This window comes from Neopelma chrysocephalum, unplaced genomic scaffold (genome assembly GCF_003984885.1).
Source record: "Neopelma chrysocephalum unplaced genomic scaffold, ASM398488v2 Primary Assembly neopelma1_96873, whole genome shotgun sequence".
NCBI classification, from domain to species: domain Eukaryota; kingdom Metazoa; phylum Chordata; class Aves; order Passeriformes; family Pipridae; genus Neopelma; species Neopelma chrysocephalum.
Window position 1 is genome coordinate 56,603 of NW_020925516.1, and position 20,493 is coordinate 77,095.

General features: G+C 46.2%; 1 protein-coding gene and 1 long non-coding RNA gene across 6 annotated transcripts in view; one reads left to right on the forward strand and one right to left on the reverse strand.

The window, feature by feature from the left end:
* Positions 1-14,052, reverse strand: part of MORC2 (MORC family CW-type zinc finger 2) — a 48,259-nt gene extending 34,207 nt beyond the window's left edge. For all 5 annotated transcript variants that reach the window (XM_027670503.1, XM_027670501.1, XM_027670502.1 and 2 more), the window contains exons 1-4: positions 13,914-14,052; positions 7,559-7,612; positions 7,144-7,178; positions 6,094-6,162 (exon numbers count right to left, since the gene is read on the reverse strand). In XM_027670503.1, the coding sequence (XP_027526304.1) occupies positions 6,094-6,162; positions 7,144-7,178; positions 7,559-7,612; positions 13,914-13,981 (226 nt within the window). In that variant the 5' untranslated portion in view covers positions 13,982-14,052. The remainder of the gene's footprint in view (positions 1-6,093; positions 6,163-7,143; positions 7,179-7,558; positions 7,613-13,913) is intronic.
* Positions 14,053-14,330: 278 nt separating this feature from the next.
* On the forward strand, positions 14,331-15,229 carry LOC113960757. The gene is made up of 2 exons (XR_003532088.1): positions 14,331-14,398; positions 14,450-15,229. It is a non-coding gene; the product is annotated as an uncharacterized LOC113960757 (long non-coding RNA).
* The last annotated feature ends 5,264 nt before the right edge of the window (positions 15,230-20,493 follow it).

Genomic DNA, 20,493 nt, shown 5'->3' on the forward strand with positions numbered 1-20,493 from the left:
GAGGTGATCATCAATGGTTTTCATTCTGGCTGGCAGCCTGTCACAAATGGAGAGCCCTGGGGATTGATGCTATGCCCCATGCTGCTCAACATCTCCATACAGGATCTGGATGGTGGGATCAAAGGCACCCATATCAGCTTTGCTGATGGGGGTGAATTGGGCACATAGGGAAAGCTTTCTTAGAGACCTGGACAGGCTGGAATAGCGGGCAAGCAAGACTTGTCTGAAGTTCAAGGGAAGCGTAAGGTCCTGCACCTGAGATGAAATAACCCAAGAGCCCAGCACAGACTGGGATCTGCAGGGTGTGGGGAGCTGCCATGCTGGAAGGGACTAAGAGGTCCTGCTGGACAACAAGCTGAACATGATCGACCAGCATCCGATGACAGCATAACAGGCAAACAGGGACAGTATCCACAGGGACACTGCCACAAAGATGGAGATGTGATCATCCCACTCAACTCCTTGCTTGTCAGGCCCCTCTGACAGTACTGTACCCAGTTCTGTCTCCTTAGTTCAGGAAGGACGCAGATAGACTGGACAAAGTGCGAAGGAGAAGGTGATCAGAGGGCTGCAGAGCCTGCCTTATGAGGAAAGCTAGATCTCCTTCCTGGAGAAGAGAGGGCCCAGGGGGAATCTCATCATAGTATTCCAGTACTTGAAGGGTATCTACAAAGAGGATGGAGGCTCTCTCTTCCCTAGGAGCCACATGGAAAAAACAAAGGGCAACGGTACAAGCTGCACTGCGAGAGGTTTCTTCTTAATATAAGTAAGAAATCTTTTAGACATCAATCAATTGACCCCTGGAACAACTCCCCAGTGATGTGGTGAAGTCTCAATCGCTGGAGGGACAGGGTGCTAAATCATCTACTCCCTTTCCCATGAAAGGGAGCAGATGATCTTTGAGGTCCTTTCCAACCTGAGCTGTTCCATGATTCTAAAATGCAAGTTAGACTTTTTTTTCTTCAATCGCTTAAGAACAACATTACAGACCACTTCCTAAATTAGTTGTTACACTTTTTCAACCTACAAGTTGACTCACTGAATCATTCAACCTGTATTTTGATTCACTGAATTCATGAAGCACCTTCAGAGCCAGGCAGCAGGTAAAATTCTCAAGCCCAAGTATTCTCAGTAGTGATTCCACTGAAAGTCTGGGAAATGCTGACCTCAGACAGGCTGCATGAGAACTGTTGTTCAGATTTCTAATGGACTCCTATCTAGTCCCTTATGAAAAAGCCAAACTTTTGCGCTAGTACTATTACCCTCTCTGTCAGGGGTGGGGGGCGTTTACACTGGATATTAGGAAAAAGTTATTCCCCCAGATGGTGACTGGGCAATGAACAGGCTTCCCAGGTCACAGCACCAAGCCTAAGAGAGCTCAAAGAGCATTTGGATAACACTCCCAGGCACATGGTGGGATTTTGGGGTTGTCCTGCGCAGGGCCAGGAGCTGGCCTGGATGATTCCTGTGGGTTCCTTCCAACCTGGGATATTCTATAATTCTGATATCTCCCTGTGGGACATGATGGTTCTTTTGAAAAGAGCTGTCCTGTGGCATCGCTGAATCTTCAGACCTTTTGATAACTCATGATTCTACAGTATGAGATGTCTGCAGCTTGAGTACAAACGTATTTTGATCTTCAGACCACACAACCCAGAGTGATCATTAAGAGAGCCAATGCAGCAAGTTCTCAATGCAACTTGAATCACTTGACAAACACTCCTTGTTTTTAGAAATGAGAAGCTGTCATTTGGCTTGCTAACCAGGAGCCATCAGACAGAGCACTCAAATCTGGCCAACTGCCTTGCTCTGTTTTCAGAGCTTGCCAAAGAAATCTAGAAATGTCCAACACAGAACAAGACCAATGAGAACAGCAATAGAGTAATACAGAGAACGCATCAATGGAATGTTCAGAGCCTTCAGCTTTTCCCTCTGTGTAGAAGTGCCCAGAGGCACTCATGCTCCCAGGACAGTGCCTCATCAAGCCTTCCAAGCTGTCCTTTCAGCGTACTTGGGAAGATCCCATGGGTTCCAACACACAGAGTTATTCTTTTTAGCATGTCAGCTTTATCTAGGATAAAATTAATTCTTAATTAAAGGTATCGTGCACAAAAATAAAACACTCCCAAGCTCTATGATTTCTCTTGAAGCAAGGTCTGTATGAAAGGAGAAAAGCCCAACAAAAGGTCTTCTGCTGACATCTCCTAAAGTCATCTGAGATGGATCAAGATCTTCAGGATGCCGTTAAAACTGGCAGGTCTGCATTATGAGAAACTAAAGTTCAGATCCCTACAGCCAGGGATGGAACCAAAGAGAGTCCCATGCAGGGAGCTTGGATTAAAGACTGTCCTCAGCTGCTTCTGTTCACGTTGACAGGCTGTCCAGGCTGTCTGTGCAGCACATGGAGCTTCTGCCCAGCTGCCCTTAGTCAAGTGACTTTCAAATGCTCAAGCCTTAAGGTGAATGCCCAGTGCTGAAGCCATGAAGATGTGATCAGAGTTAGACTGTGCATCAAACAATATATCTGAGACTACAGAAAATTAAGAAGGGCTTTCTTGAAAGCACTAAATGACACTGCATACTGATTTCACATTCTGAAAAGTGATGTCCTGGAAAGGGGCAAAGGTAACTTTACAGCCTAGGTAAAATTAAAAAAATTAGTATCTAAAAAAAACAAATATAGTATTTTTTTTCAGACACAGAATGAACCCAAATTTGATGCAAGCATCAAGACAGTCAAAGGACATGAATTACATGGTATTTGCTGTATCTGATGGATAGTGCTGTGAAATACCACCACAACCCATAGTAGCTGCCAATCTCCTTCACTGAGTATCTCAGATTAACAGTCAGGATAAAATCCTTCAACATTTAGCTGAAAGATCAGTCAAAAGAAGCAACTTAATACATAGCCAATACTTAAATCCCACTTTGTCACAAAACCAGCAATACGAAAGCAACAACAGTGTAAAAGCTGTCATGAAACTTGGTGGCATTAGAAGAGACATCTGCCACGTTCCAGAGACAAACAGGTAGTTTTCAAGACAGGCAGAAAAGGTTGTATTTCCTCTCCCTGATACAAGGGCTTGCAAGAAGGCCACAGTTCAGTCTCGGAGCCTTTTTTATAGATGGAGCTTTATTGCTTCCTTCAGTTCCACAGGTGGTGGAAAAGTACTCTCAGAAGACCTGTCTAGCATTCCTAATTGTATTTCTAAGAATATACAGAATGTACCTAGAGTTCAAACAAATTCTTTCATGGAGGTCACAAATCTGTGTATGCACTAACAAATGTGTATGCATCTTGTGTGCACTAACAAATGGAATGAAACGTCTTGTATCTGTGCTAAGAGTTCAGTGTCTCCATACTAGCCTGCATGGGGCTATGGTTTTGGATTTGTGCTTAAAAGAGTGTTGCTAATACAGTAATGTTTTCATTAGTGCTGAGCAGAACTTACACAACATCAAAGCCTCTCCTGCTCCTCACACCGCCCCATGAGCAAGCAGGCTGGGGTGCACAAGTTGTTGGGAGGGGACAAAGCAGGGATAGCTGACCCCACCTGATCCAAGGGATATTCCAGACCATATCACAGAATCCTAGAATGGTTTGGATTAGAAGTGACCTTTAAAGACCACCCTGTTTCAACCACCCTGTCATAGGCAGGGACACCTTCCACTAGACCAGGTTGCTCCAGGCCTCATGAAACATGGTGTAATGCTCAGCAGATAAAGCTGGGTTAGAGGAAGGGAGCATGTTTGGTGTTATGGCACTCTCCTTCCCAAGGAAACATTACGCATGATGAAGCCCTGCTCTCCTGGGGATGGCAAACACCTGTCTGCCCATGGGAAGTGGGGAATGAATTCCTTGGTTTGCTTTGCTTGTGTGCACAGCTTTTGCTTTCCCTATTAAACTGTCTTCATCTCAACCCATGAGTTTCCTTACTTTTTACCCTTCTGACTCTCTCCATCACCCCACAGGAGGAAGAGTGAGCTGTTTGGGGCTGAGTTGCCAGCTGGGGTTAAACTATAACAATATCACAAGAGGAACTTGAAGTACTGAGGGATCGGAACAAAAATGTTAGTTGCTGCTTATTGACCCACCTCCCTTGCCTTCTTCAAAACCTCCAAATCTCACCCAACTTTTCTGTCCTGTGGAGAACTCCTCACAGGACAATTTACCAGTCCCCAAGACTGAAAGAAGGTGGTGTGGGTTCACAGTAAGCTTATTGATGCTGAAGCAAAGCAGGAGAGCTTTGTAGTGGTTTGAACCAGGTTTTCCCCCTGAAACTAAGAAAGTGGTAACCCCCAGGGGGTGGTGACCCTTGGGGTTTGACCCAATCAGTGCTCCTGCAAAATATAAACATATCTCTGGACCGGAAGAGAAGGGTGGTTCTTGTTGTTGAAGAGGAGTGGCCATGTTGTGGTGAGGCCACGAGGAGCCAGGGCGAGAGCCCTGGGGGCTCTGCCCCCCCCCAGCCCCGGCTGGGGGGCTATGGGGACTTGGAATGGTGTTGAACTGGGCTAAGTGCCTGCGGCTGAGAAGTTGGAGGAGTTTTCTCCACTGTGAGTGGGCAGACGGAGCAGCGGCAGAACAGCAGCGTCCGAAGAGCAGTGGCAAAGAGCCAAGCAGATAAGAAGAAGCAGCAGAAGCCGGCATGCAGCCAAGGCAGACACAGAGTTGTCTGAGGAAAGGAAAGCAGCAGCAGGAAGAGAACCGAGCCAGCAGCAGGAACAGAGTTTCGGGGAGTAAGAACTGAATAACCAAAACTCCCCAAACTCACTGGAGACTCCTCTGAGAGAGAGGAGGATGATTGGACTCACTTGAAAGAGTCTTGGAGTGCAGTATGCACTGCAGAGAGGAGCTAAGAAGCTCTGGCCTCCTGAGAGCTAAGCCAGGACGGCCAAAGGAATGTGTGTGTGGGGTGACCTTGGCCCCCCCCCCTTGCTGCAGCTTCAGAGAAGCTGGCAGCCATCTTGAGGCAGAGCACAGAAGCTCTGTAAAGGGGCTTGAATTCCCCTGAGGATACCAGACCGTCACGAAGACCCCTGTGCTTCGTGATATGACCGTGGTGGAGCAACCTTTGTCTGGGGTGAAGCAGCCCACGGAAAGACCCCTTGTTTGGAGACGAGGGGCCGAGAGAGGCTTGGAGGCCTCCCTCGTGTGTGCTGGCAGAGAGTCAGCAACTGCTGCATGGAAGAGAAGAAGAGACACGGCTGCTCTAGAGAGACCTGCTGCTCAGAGACTGGAAGGGGTCTTTTCTTCTTCTTCTCTCCTGGACTTTTATTTGGAGGGAGAAGAGATTTGGCCCATTGTAAATATTATTGTCATGGTAGAGATAGAGTTAAGATTGTTTGTAATGTATTATACTATTTATTTATGTGTATAGTCCTGTAATATATTCCTTTCCCCCCATATTGAGTCTTGTGTTTTTGTCTGGAAAACCCATCTCACATGGGGTTGAGATGTGGGAGGGGGGTCTAGGAATCAGGCATTGGATTTTGAGGCTGTTCAAACCATGACAGGTTTCTCCTGCTAGATATAATACAGATTTACATAAATCCTTATAACAAGACAGAAGTACATATTATATTCTTCTCATATTCCTAAGATTTTATATTGTCCAGTATTGATCTCTGTCACAATGCTAATGATGAAACAACGGCAAAGTGCTTTCAAAGCTGAGTCTTCAATTTCCGCCGTGACACACCTGACTAGAGCTGAGATACACTGACCACCTGGCAGCCACAGATGGGGAAAAGGCTTATGCCCATCAAAGCTTGTGCTTGTTCCCCATCTGGCTACACTATTCTCCTTTCAGCCCCAAGGCCAATTTCATTGTGCTGGAAAACTACAGGCCAGGCTGACCCAACTCTATAATGCAGCAAAACAATTTTCTTTTGACCAGATTAGTTTTCTGCAACTGAAGGGGTGAATAGTTTTACATATAACATGGTACAAAAGAACCAGTGCAGAGGCAGGAACACACATACAGGCATGAAATACGCCCTTTTCAACAGAACTAAGATGTTAATTCAGCCTAAGACATAACATGAAACCTCAGCTTGCAAATGCAAGTGTAATTTCCTGTCACTTACTTGAATCCATTCCTGTTCCATCATCCAAAAAACATAGCATGAATCCACCTTGTAGGTCCTCTCGTTGCTCTGCAAGAGAAAGGTCATTCACTGCTCCCACAAGCAAAAGTTAAAAGTTCCATAAAATCGGATTGGTGTTAACAACAAAAGTAACACAACAAATGGGACTTTTACAACACCAATATGGCTAAGCTGTAAGAAAGAGCACCAGATTTTTGTTACAGAATGACTAAGAACTTCTCCTGCACTTTATACTGTATGTAACTATGTGCTACAAGAGTGTACTGTGATAGCTGATTTCTTAAGCACCCAGTAAAAACTGCAACTCACTTCACCTGACGTCAGGTGAAGGTTGACCTAAGTGCTTCCCCAAGGTATTTGTAAAAGTACTCCGTTTTGAAAGACAACAGGCACCAGGGCACAGGAGAAATGGTAGAAAACTAGAATCATTTACATTGGAAAAGATCCTGCAGATCATCAAGTCCAACCAAAAACCTAACATGACTGAGTTCACTGAACCATGTCCCTAAGCACCACATCTACACATCTTTTAAACGTGGGCAGACAGTGACTCCACCATTACCCAGGGCAGCCTGTTCCAGTGTCTGACCATCCCTTCAGTGAAGAAATTTTCCCTAGTATCCAATCTAAACATCCCCTGGCACAACTCGAGGCTATTTCCTCTTGTTCCTGTTACTTGTTACCTAGAAAAAGAACACAACACCCACCTGGTTCCACCCTCCTGTCAGGGAGTTGTAGACAGCCAGAAAGTCCCCCTTGAACCTCCTTTTCTCCTGGCTTAGCTCCTCCAGCTCCCTCAACTCCTCCTCATCAGACTTGTGCTCCAGACCCTTCCCCAGGGTCATGCTCCCTGGACATGCTCCAGCCCCTCAATGCCTTTCTTGTCGTGAGGGCCCAAAACTGACCCCAGGATTGGGGCATAACACTCTAACTTTTATTCTATCAAGGACAGCACACATTTGCAGCCTAAATCCAAGTTCACTACTGACTTAATTGCTGACATGCAAGGAAGCAGTAGGAGTGACTTACCAGTATAAATGTCTATTCTCGTGGCATCTGCATCTCTACAAAGCAATAAAAACACAACTGTTATTCAAATGTCAAAGAGAAATTAAACCAAAATCCAGGCACATGTAATCATTTCCAAAATAGCTGGCTGCACAGATCAAAGTCTGCAGAGGTCCCACAGCCAGCACTGATAGAAAATTAAAAGACATCTTTTCCTACTTTTTGCCTACTTGAACTTAAACTCCAGCACAAGACACTGCTGGCACACAACCAGATCTGGTGACAGGGAGTATCACTGGCTTTTTAACAGAAGTCATATTTTGTATTTTTTATAAAGTCTATTAGAAGTGAAAATTCCTCAAGATCAACTAATAGCCAGGTGAATTAAATCTCAACCAAAGTTACCTTTGGGAATTACATAGTCTCAGGTACATACCTGGCATTATCTACAAGTTCAGCAAGGGCACCAAACAAGAACTCATGGGTAGTTCTGGAACGAAACACAGAAATCAGCAGGGTTACAGCAACACTTAAAAAGAGAGACCTTTAAATAAACAAGAATCTCAACCACATTTTAAACAAATCCAATCGAATGTCTACCACACTATGGTCTGGCCAACAGCAGGCTAGGAATGAGCAATTTAGTACCTCCCAGAGGCAGCCAGGCAGAAGCCAGGCTGCCCCAAACTGCGGCTCAATATGGTCTAAAACATATGGCAGGTATGCAGACACAACAGAAAAAATGATGAACCCAGTGAACCAGCCTATGACACGGACAATAATTCATGGAAATCCTTACATCATTGACAGGTCTTTTTAGAGTAACTAAACACTGCCTATATGTAAACACAGACAAGTGAGGGTTATCACACAATCACAGAATGGTTTGGGTTGGAAGGGACCTGAAGGCTCATCTCATTCCAATCCCCCTGCCATGGGCATGCACACCTTCCGTTAGATCAGATTGCTCCAAGCCCCTTCCAGCCTGGCCTTGAACACTTTCAGGTATGGGGTAGCCACAGCTGCTCTGGGCAACAAGACACGGACAACATTATGCACAAGGTCGGTCTCCCCCATGTACAAAGTCTCATCGTAAAAGTTATTTCTGACAGGAAAAAGCTTTGGGATCCTGGGAGACTTTCAATGCTGCAACTGCTGCTAATCCAGACAAAGAGTCTTCTAACAGCACTGTACCATAACGCCTTCCCAACTCCATGCTAAAATCATGAACTCAGCTACCACTTCAGCACAATCTCAAGAGCCATGTTTAGTTTCCAGCCTCTTAGCTGCCATCTCTTAGAAGCAGCACCTGTTTGGAAGCCATTAGTTATGTGCCTCAACACTGAAGGAAGATACATGGTGAGAAATCTTAAGGAGCTAATAAAAATCATTACAATATATTGTCTGCCAACATAAATGCTGTATCTCCACTTAGTGCCCAAACTGGCAACTTGGCTTCAAAATCCAACATTATTTCAAATGTAGATGAGCCTTATTGACCATAATATTAACAGCAGCTGTAAGACCTGGAGAAACAGCTGCTGGGATTTGTTGCTCCTCTAAGATGTTTGATGGAGAGATCAAGGCCTTAGAAACTGGTTTTATCAACGTGTTTCAGTTTGCACAAAACCCTGCCAAACAACCTGTTCTCACCACTACCCAAAGAGGTCAACAGGTGACTAAACAGAAGACATTTATTCCTATTTTCACCTTTCCAAGAACAGACATATAGGTACTTCCCACATATAAAATATATAGCAGTCCATACTGCTAATAACCACAAAAGAAGCTTTTGTATTCATCTTCAGTGTCATGACACCAAACCTACCAACTCAAGCTCCAGTCAGAGGTAAAACACATCAGCCTTCATAGTTATCACTAGGACCATGGGAATGGAGATTTCCATCTTTGCAAGCTCCCACTTGCCCACGCAGAGACAAGACAGATGGGAATAGTATTTAGAAGACTATCTATCCAATCAGAAAGCTTCTACAGAAATGCAATCCCGCTGTTTTTTCCTTTGAGCAAGATTTCCTGCTGTCCTGGTTTCAGCAGGGTAGAGTTAATTTTCTTCTCAGTAGCTGTTACAGTGCTGTGTTTTGGATGTAGTGTGAGAATAACATACTGATGTTTTGATTGGTGCCAAGCCATGAGTACCATAAGTCAAAGATTTTTCAGTGTCCCAAGCTCTGCTAGTCAGCTGTGCAAGAACCTGGGGGGACCATAGTCAGGACAGCTGACCCAAACCAGACAGAAGAATATTCCACACCACAGAATGTCCTGTTCAGTGTATAAACCGGGGGAAGTCGGCCAGGAGAGGCCAATCACTGCTGGCAGATAGGCTGGGCACAGGTCAGCGGAGGCTGAGCAATTGTATTGGGCATCACTTGACCTTCTTGAGCTTTATTCCTCTTTCTTATTATTACCATATCTTACTTTACTTCAATTTTTGAACTGTTCTTAGGTTGGCTCATGGATTTTAACCTTTTTCTAATTCACCTCCCCATTCCACTGGGGTGGTGAAAGAGAAGGTGTGTGGGACAATCACAGATTTCAAGCACTCTCGAGTTTACAAGCACCTATTCAGCTCCACAAATCAACATCCCAGAAGTTTATTTAGGAAGTAACCCATAAGCAAATGGATGCTTTAGCATTAGTAACTGCACTTCATTAGCAGCTTTTACTCCACAACTTAAAGAATACTTCAAAGTAAGTAAATCATAGAACCGTAGAATAAGCTGGGTTGGAAGGGACCTCTAAGATCATCAAGTCTAACCCTTGGTCCACTACCGTCGTGGTTACTAGACCATGGCACTAAGTGCCACATCCAGTCTCAGATGCAAATAAGATACAAATAAGGATTTCCAAAGAAAGATGCTGGAACAAAACAGCGGAACACAGCTGTAGGTGGTAAGAGAGGCAAGAAAACATCTCCACATAGCCTGACACCGTTCTGAACTTGAAAATCTTCCAAAACTACAACCTCTCCTGCTGACGATGGGAAACAATGCTACAAGCAAGTGAAATTCACTCCAGCTATTTATCACTAATAAAAATGAATATATAGTATAAAAATCTTCTGTTCAGTTTATGAATCTCAACACACTTGACAGTATCTAACTAAAGTCACATGAAGTGCTTTGGCCTGGTTCAATCAACTAATCTTTAACAAACCCCATGGTCTTGTCTTATAGTCAAGAGTGCCTCAAATACTTCATATCCAGCATGATCGACTAATGATAATTTCTCCCACCTCCCAGAAAAACTTTGGGATTACTTAACTTGCAACACAAGTTTAAAAAACACAAGGCAAGCTGTTGGCAAAATGAAGTCTTATCAGAGCTTCAAGTAACCTGGAAATATCTGAGCATACGTTAGATGGGTATCATCAGAGGCAACAGCAACCAGCATCAGAGCATTTGAAATACAACTATTACTGGTCATACAACAGATGGAACAACACATGGAAGAGAGGGAAGTGTTATCAAAATCCAGAGTCTCAGCAACAGCTCATCTTTGGCAGACAGACTGGCTCGGACCTTCCCACAACTTCTATTTGAGCCAGCTTCACGCAGGAGCGCAGGCTTGACAGGGAACAAACAAGTAGTCCAATGCTGCTGATTTACTGAAACATAGGTTACAAAAGGTCAAGTCAGACTGTTCTAGAACATGACTGGCTTCAAACACCTCTACAAACAAAAAGTAACGTGCCAAGGCTTCAAACATCTCTACAAACAAAAAGTAACGTGCCAAGGGAAGCTAAGCTTGTTTTGTGAGCGGTTCCTACAGGATCACCCCTTTTTGAACCTAGTTTGATTCTGGACTGTCCATAATCAGACAAGTACCTAATGACTAATGACAGACGTTAAGACGTCACATCTGGGAAAACGTGGGGGGTTTTTGGCATGTGTGTTAGGAACAAGAGCTATCCTCTTAGTACTCTGCACTCCTTTTCAGGCCAGAATGGAAAACTAACACAAGAATAAGTAGAGTTTGGAGGGTGGGGAAATGTTTGTAGTCTATTATTACTAGTTTTCTTCAAGTCCACCATTCAGTCATCTTGAAGTCTGTCTATTTCTACTCAATGGGACAAGTCTAGTTACAGGAAAACACTAAAGTTCCATCACAAGCTAAAGGCTACCTACTGCTAGAAGACAATTTCAGGTGTTTGACTTTTAACAAACACCTTCAAATGTTTATAACAAATATTCAAAATATACAGACACAAGTTGTTTGGGCTCGGGTGTGGCTTTGAGATCATCTCAATGAATTACTTTGGACGGATCTTAAAGTAAAAGCATTTAATTCTTAAGGAAAACCAATGTGAAGGCAAGCAGATGGCTCTGGGAAGTCATAAAAACAATGCATGGGTAATTTTCACGTGCTTATGTACAGTGGTTTTCATTCTAGGATCCAAAAGGACTTTCACACAGAACCATAAGGGTTGGAAAAGACCTTTAAAGGTCATCTGGTCCAACATCCCTGCCATAAGCAGAGACACCTTTCAGTAGACCAGGTTGATCCAAGCCCCATCAAACCTGGTCTTAGACACTTCCAGGGATGGGGCAGCCACAGCTTCTCTGGCCAATCTGTGCCACGGCCTATATCTAGTCTAAATCTACACTCTTCTAGTTTAAAACTGCTACCCTCTGTCCTGTTGCTACAGGACCTACTAAAAAGTCTGTCCCCATTCACCTATTCATCAAATAAAGCACCTAGAATACCACAGTGGTGCTTCTATTTAAAAAAAAAAATGGCAACTGAAGTGATTCATATACATGCTGTGAACGTTGCCATCAGACATGGAAGCATTAAACAGCTATTGGAAAGATCTGCTGCAAGTCCTCAAGCTCAGAGACCAGATCAACAGTCGCCTATAAAGCACTTCAGACTGAGTGTTCTGGGTTAGACTTAACAAAACTTTTCCTGAAGAAGGTCTTACAAATGAAGAAAAAAAAAAAGTCATGGTTTCCTTCTGCACTCTAGACAGCTGGTCTTTAACTCCAATTTAAAGAACTTCTACCTCCTTGACTATTAGAACACTTTTAGCACTGAACTAGAATTTATCTGAGATGGGATGGTCTTCCTCAGCAAGAGAGAACAGTCCAAAAGACCAGTCTCCTCTACGGAAAGTCCTATGATGGTTTTGGGCTGTTTTGAGGTATGAGTGGGGTTTTTTTGGTCATTGTTTTATTGGAAGAGCACAAAGGTTGTTTGCCATGGCTTGGTTTGGGATTTTGGTTTTAAATGACTTCCATTGTTTCCATTCCCATTCTTAGGGAAGCATTTGGTTTATGCACTGATTCCCATAATCTCAGAAGGCTCTTTGCTCATGATGGACAAGAAGCCCCAGCTTTGTCTTATCCAAGAATCAGCTTCCAGCTCCTCCCAACAATTTGGTCATGTGGGTATCACTGTAGACATGCAGCACACCGCAAGCAGACCAGGCAGCATAAGCACGGTGGCAACATGAAGTAGCTTTAATATACTTGAGGACAGCACCAACGCCTCAGTCTTTTCTGCAGCACAGATGTTATCTTCTTAAAAAGACATAGTTCCGGAGTTCTGAAGGCAAACAAACTGCTGACTGAGTTCTGCCATGCGGTCTTCTAATCCATAAAAAAGACTGTCTTCTGCAGCTGGGCACCAGAATTTCACAAATCAACAACAGCACTAGAGCATAACTCAGTATTGTCCATCTTCAGGCTAGAACATGACTCAGTATTGTCCACCTTCAGGCACCAAAGTGTTCACTCTCCACCAGCTGGGCCAGAGAGCAAGGCCACAGGACACAGAGCCAAGGGTGACATGGAGCTATTACTAGGTTTATTCTCTTGTGCAACAGCCCTTTGCTTTTCTGATTATGAAAAGAAATGGATCGTATGCTCTTGGCATACATAAGGGAGATTAGTCTTGGTTGCTCTTGCAGATGTATCTTGTTTACCAACAGAACCAGAGAGATCTACTTTGAAATCAAGTCGCTCATGTCTCTGTGCCATCTTTAGACTGCTGTAAACTGCTGCGGTCCTTCACGCATTGAAAAGGGAAGCAAAAAGATAATCTTGCACTCCACTTCTTCTATTGATGGATAACACTAAGAGTCAACTCTTCTGCAGAACATCAGTGGACAATCTTAGGCCGGTGACCAACTAATCAAAATGAAGCAATGCCAAGTATGGTTCCACACTGTTCTTCCAGGCCAGTTCAGGAAGAACAAGCATTTTCTTTCATCTCTTCTGTACGTGGCAACTACAAGGCTTAGGAGGGGCAGGCAGGTCTCAACAGGTGCCTGACCCCACTAAGCACTGTTTGCTGGTGGTGCTTCCCATTTTCTAGGCAGGTACTCAGAAGAACCTCATTTTAAACAAGGGCTTTGCCTCTTCTCAGGATGTGTTATTTTGAGAGATTCACTGATGACATGCAAAAATCTGATCAGAAGAAGACTGTCATACTCCTGTTGAAAATGAACCTGCACAACACAAGCGGGCACGCACGAAGCCAGATGCCGCAGTAGGATGACGGGCGGCACAGCAGCGCACGCGCTGCTCCGCAGAGGCGCAGCCGCGGGGGTCCGACTGCCCGAGGGGCCCCTCCGTTCCCCCCGGGCCTACCGTACCCACACACCGGCTCTCCATTACCCACGGACCCGCCTGCGGTGGGACAGCCGGGCCTGGGGCAGGGACACCACTCTCCCCGTCGGCCCGCGTGGCTTCGGCCGGGCGCACCGCGCTGACCCGTCGCCTCAAGCAGGCCAGGTGTCGCGGGCCCGCCCCGCCGCAGCCGGTACTCACGAGTTGGTGTGCAGGTACTCGAAGGTGAGCTGGGCTCGGTTCAGGCTGCTGTAATTGCCCAGGGACATGTCGGCGGCCGTCACCGGGGCCGGGCTCGCGCCCGCGCCGCGTGCGCCGGCGGCCGCGCGCGCCTCGAGGCCTTCCCGCCCCCTGCCGGTCACAGCCCCCGCAGGGCGGCTGGCGCTGTGCTGGGCCGCGTTGTGCCGCCCCGCGCTGCCCCCGCCGCTGCTCCCGCGCGCCCCCGGCCCCGGCCCGGCCCCGCTTTGTCTCCGCCGCGCCGCGATCCCACCCGGCGCTGCCGCAACGGCCCCCGCGGGGGCGGGGCCACGCGGCCGCTACCCATTGGCCGGGCCGCGGCACGTGACGGGAGGGTCCCAGCGCGGCCAATGCGGGCTCTGCGCCGCCGCGTGACGGGCGCGCGCGGCCGGGAGGGAGCGGCGGCGGTGAGTGCGCGGGGAGTGCGCGGGGAGTGCGCGGGGGGTGCGGTGTGAGTGCGCGGGGAGCGCGGTGTGAGTGCGCGGGGAGCGAGCGGGGAGCGCGGCCGCCTCGGGACCCCCGTGGAGCTCCCCCCCGCCCCGTAACATCCCCCCGGGACCCCAGGGGACTCCTTCCCCAGGCTCCGCCCCGGCGGCAGCCGCCGAGCGCCTCAGCGCCGCGGGAGCGGCCGCTGCGGCTTCCCCAGGACGGTCAGGCCGGAGGCCGCGCGGTGAGGCCGCCCGGTAGCGTGAATCACGTCCGGCCCTGGGCGAACGCGCCGGAGCGGGGCGGCCCCACCGCCGCGGGGCCGACGAGGAGAAGGGGTGCACCAGCTGCCGGTGACTGCAGAGTGCCGCAGCGGAGCGGGGTAAGGCCCCTCGGCCCCAGACGGTGGGAGCGGCTCCGGAACGCAGCTGGATGGGAGGATCCCCCCGCTGAACCCCTCCGGAGGCTCCGCACGGAGCTCGGCGGGTGCCGATCCTGCGGTGTTGGTGAAGGCTCTGGGAAGTCACCGAGGAGAAGCGCCTGAATGTGCCCGTACTTAGTAAAAACATTAGTAGAGACGATATATCAAATCGTTCTTGCTTCAATCCTGTGTCTTTCGTTCATCTTGAAATGCCAAGGGATTCAGCTCAAGAGCTGTCCTCCCTGTGCCCTGCACACACTTTGTGCCCCCAAACCACAGCCCGAACCCAGAAGCCCTGAAGGCCAGGAGTACTTTGCTGAACACTTGAGTTGTGCCGTGGAATAACACACCCCACTTTCCTTCTGAAATGGACACTGAAACAGGATGGCTGCATCTCCCATGTCTTGGATAATAGGAATCTGAACTAAAGATCCAAAATCTGAAGGAATTCAGTCTGTGCAGAAATTGATGTGGCATATTCCTTCTTGAAGAATGTCCAGCAAGAATGAAACATGTAAGATTGCAGGTTTTAAAAGAATAAACATTATTTGATTATTTGTAGGACATCGGAGGGGAAAGGTAAAGGTTTCATAAAAGAAAGAAGCACTTTAATTTTATCTGGAGATTTTCCAGCAATAAAATCTAATCCATTAGGAAAAAAAAAAAAGTATGGGAGTTGGGATTATTCAGCCTGGGGAAGAGAAGGATATGAGGTGACATTAATTCAGCCTTTCAGTATTTGCAGGGACTCCAACGGAGCTGGAGAGGGACTTTGGACAAGGGGAATGGCTTTAAACTGAAGGAGGGTAGGTTAGATTAAATATGAGGAAGACATAGTCCCCTGTGAGGGTGGTGAGGCTCTGGCACAGGTTGCCCAGAGAAGCTGTGGCTGCCCCATCCCTGGAAGTGTCCAAGGCCAGGTTGGATGGGGCTTAGAGCAACCTGGGCTAGTGGAAGGTGTCACTGCCCATGGCAAGGGGGTGGAATGAGATGAGTTTTAAGGTCCCTTCCAACCCAGTCCATGATTCTGTGGTATCCGAGCTATCTGGTGAAAAGTCAAATTTAAATCTGTTAATCATGATTGGTGAATGACTAAAGCCTGAGTTTCATATTTGAGTTTTTTGCCCCTCATCCCCAGTGGTGTGTGAGCCTGCACTGCCAAGTCTGCAACTTTGGCCTCAGAACTTCACTTCCCAGTGCAGCATTTAGTTCTGTTCATTCTCAGTTTAGCCTGTTCACATCTAAAGATTCCTTCAGGCCAGGAAGTTATGTCCTTCCTGCTGACAGGAATTTCTCTGTGTGTTCTTGTGTAAGCATCAAAAAAATCACTGCGTACATGCATGCAGTGGCTCTTTTAGGCCTTATCTCTGGAAAGCTGCGCGCAGCAGGACATCAAAGCTGCATGAAAGAATTGGAAAAATTACTGGCAAGAACTGTACTTACGTGTCATTAGGTTTATGACAATAATCAACATGAGTCTTTTAAGGATTGTAGCATCATCTGTTGTGCTCAGCTTTTATTCTGTCACATTGCAGTCAATATAAGCAGCAGATGTTCAAAAGCAATGTAAATCCCATCAGTGTAAGGGCAAAGTAGCTACCTAGATGCATGTTCCTGAGGAACATGAACCTGAACTTATGCATCTCATCAGCCTTGTCCTCTTAGGTACTCTAAGCATCTCTGTTCCTAGCATCATCTTACCTTCAGGGAGGAACTAGTGTTCCTTTCCTGACATTGGAGAGGTTGACAACATCGTCCTAGTACTGCAGTGCTGTTGAACAGAGCAGTTGGGCACCTTCTTGCTGCTCCTGTGAGATCTGACCTGTTCCAAGGGAGGGCTGGCTGGTTGCCAGTCCTTTTCATCTGTCCCTTGGGAGAAGACCGGTACTTGGCAGTTCCATTTCATTTCACCAGTCCCAGGCAGGAAATTGCTCATTTTTATCCTGCCGTTTGGTGGTGGTGAATTCCACGTCTTTTTTATTTTCTTTGACAAAAGTAAAATGAAAATTAAATTCTTACATTTTCCATAGCTGTTCTGCAGTAGGTTTCAGGCATGCTACTGACTCCTGCTCTTTGATCTTTTGCCCAAGACTGGAAAGGATTGTATCTTTTTGTTACCTGGCTCTCTGAGCTGCCAGATTTTGTTCCAAGATGTAGTGAAATGAATTTACATTTTGCAAAGCAGCATTTGGATCACACCAAAGCTCTGCCTTGGCCACAGCAGAGCTATGCTTTGGTAGGAACCTCTCTGTGGATGGAGAGATGATAGGCCTATTGCTGCTGCTGCAAACTGCTGAATTCCTCAGTATTTTGGAGATGGAGGTCTTCCTACTGCAAATTCACATTTATCCTCTTTTGGGGCAGCAGTTTTATGTTGGAAACTCTCTCCCCAATCTTTGTTTAAATAGTTGCAGATCTTTCAGGTATACTGGTTATGACAGGCAACTTCCATTTTTTTTTTTCCTTCTGCTACCGGAACCATTTCCGTGACTTTCTGTTCAGCACCAGGATCTCTGCAGTATCTCTTACGTGTATCTATATATTGTATTAGCAATATCTTTGCAAAATCTCTTACAGTAATGGGCAAAACAAGTCTGGCTGCTCAGGTGTCACAGGCAGTACCCCCCCACCCTTGAAGGCTCTCAGTGCAGTAGAAAGCAGCAGTTTGCTCTGGTGCACATAACTTTCATGATAAATGACCTGTGGATTGGTCGTTTGTCCAGCCTGTACATGTTGAGCTTAGGGCAAACTGTACTGCTCTTCTTTAACCTTAAGGCTGAGCTTCTTACTCTGAAATAATCCCCAAATCCCCTTGTAAAACTAGTCTTGATTCCACACTGGTCAAAGTCTGTGTTTCTAGACTGTGATGTGGGAGTTCCTGTGCCAGTCCCATGTGATGTTTGCTGGGTCCTTACCCTGGCATGGCATTTTGCTAAGCCTCTTTCCACTAAGTCCAGGCCATAGCCTGAGATTGTTGAATAGTTTGTTTATGTGGCCGTTGTTCTGCAAGTTGAAGGTAACTGCTTCTACACCTGTGTGAGCCTTGAGTTAACGATTATTCTTTGTCTCCCCTATATTTTAAGAAACCAGATTTTTAAGCCAGTATTTAATGCATGAGTCGCCATGGCGAGTACTAGATTCTGCACCAGACAAGCGCAGTGAGTGCAGCAAAGTATCTTTTCCACACTCTCATGAGGTCTCCCGAATTAACTGTTTGTGGCTTTATTCTGTGTTTATGCACATGAAGAAATGTAAACCTTTGCATTGTAGAAATGAGGTTTTCACTGTCGGAGTGAAATAATCTGCAGGCAGTGAAAAACAAATCTGAGAGATCACGAGTAATCCTCGGGGGCTTACTGGTCCTTCCTTTATCCTTCATTTTTCTGGAAGGAAAAAATGGCATTGCCTTTGGGTGCAAGGTCCTCTGTATATGTCATGACAGAAGCTGCTGAAGTTCTAGGTCGGTGCTGCTCTACTGAGCGTTCACCTTGGTACCTCTCTTAAGAAGTTTGGATGCAATTACAGGCCCCAGTAACTGAGTTTTTCCATTGCCCTGAGTTTATAGAAGGAATTTCAAAGCACCTTCCTTTAACGGGCTGTGAAATCATCATGTTGCCTTGCAGCTTTTTGGTTCGTTCCTTCATATTGTGCCACATGCCGGCTCTGCTGTGTGATGAGTCGTGATTATCTACCTCTACAGAATGGGAACTTACTCTATGAAATACATTGCTGCCTTCAAACAGCATGAAGTGTTCTTTAAATGGAGCATGCTGGTCTCACTTGCAGAGAAGAACCTACGTTATTCATCAAAGCATTCTGCCTTGGGCATGAGTTGCATCTCTCTGTCAACTCAATATAATGCAGGAACACAACCCTGAAGTCAAGGATTTAGAAGGAAGTGTTTTTTTCCTGGCTTCTCTTAGTAAGAAGTTATTCCCTGTGTGACCTGGGACAGCCCTGTTTCTTGTGTTCATAGCCACATAGCATGTCTGCCCAGACTCTCCATCATTCATCTCAAGTAGCAGAGCAGTTTGCTGAATAAATGTAATAGAGTCATGAAGTGAGACCTCTCTTCATGGAAGTGTCTTTTTTTCTATGTTGGGAGATCTGAATCCTGCCATTCTTATTCTCTGGAACAGTAATTGAATGAGCAGTTGGTGTGTCAGTCCTCACAAGACATGCAGACCAAGATGTTCAAAGGCAAGACGTGTGGTAGGTACTGGCATAACAGTTTGGAGGCCTTTTCTGTAGTGCCAAGTCTCGGCCTCTTGCTGATTTATCTTCAGGGAAAGTCACTCCATGGATTTAAATTCACTGTTTCAGTCTAGGTACCATTCTCAGTGAGACACTTAATGTCAGAAATTACTTTGTAAATGGGTTTGCAGAAGGGTGGAAAGTGTAAGAGTAGGTGAGAGCAGGCAGACTGTGAGAACCAGGAAATTTTCAGTGGAAAGGTGAAAGGGGAGAATCCTCCGCTGCCAGTTGGGCTCCCGCTGTCCTGAGTCCAAGTTTGATTAATGAATTAACAACAGGAAAAAAATGTCACAGATGTTATAGCATTAAATCACCACCTCAGGCCTACCGCAGAAAACACTCTGTGCCTTTGCAAGAATGACGGGCAGAAGAACCCATGAGAAGATGGTAGAAAAGGAGCGATGGTGGTGTCTTACAAGAATTTAACTGACAAACTTGAAAGAGTTATGGATGGCATGAATTCATCATTTGTCAGAGATTGACAGTTTGGCCTAGGTTGAATGGTTTTCCATGGGGATGCTGAAAAGGACCCAAGCCCGGAAGCTTCTTGCTCTGAACTGTGACTGCATGACATTTTTAGTGGCTTCGACCAACATGAGAAGGTGTGCAGGCTTCTTAATAAGGTGACTAACTAGTACAATTAATTCTTTTCATTAATAAATAATTTCCCCTGTCTCATTATTTTAAATGTGTGGACTGTTACCTGTGGGTTTGGTCCAGTTCAGGCTGTCTGTTTAACCCAGCCTGATGGATGTGCCTGACAACGGTAATTTCAGTCTGGCAACTTGCAAGCAACCAAAAACATGATCTTGTAGTGAAAAACTTACGGAAACCTCTTGGGTGCCTCAGGGAAGCAGCATCCAAGTAGATTGATCTGTGGTACGAATGAAGAGATGAACAGCTGTATCACCGCATCTGGTGCAGAGCACACTTGGCGAGTGGTAGGGTGGGAGCAAGGCTCTGCAGGTCCTTCCCATCGAAACATGAACAGTGGTGACTGACAATAGATAACTGCTCCTCCATCATGTGCTGGAAATGCCACCATGTGTCAAATGTCTTTTGTCATCTCTGAAGGTGTTCATCTCCTCTGTCTTTAGAACTAGACAGGTACAAGGTGCACCAGAGCCCTGGACTGCCCTTCTGCCTTACAGGAAGGTGGTAATGTGAAGGCTTAACTGCCTTGATGAAAGAGAATGAGGGGAACTTCACAGATGCATAATATCTTCCCTGGCATGTGGTGGTTTGCAGGAAGCTGATCAGGCTAATAGTAAGGAGGTGGTGTGAGGAGCAAAAGTACCGTAGCAAAAAGCTGTCAACACTGTCAGTACACAGTTCCAGAGACTGTACCTAGCCTGAGCTGAGACTGTCAGGAAGCCTGGAGGTTCTTCGAAGGCCAAAGAAAATGAATATGTAGGGCAGTGGCATTTTTTTCAGCAACTTCAC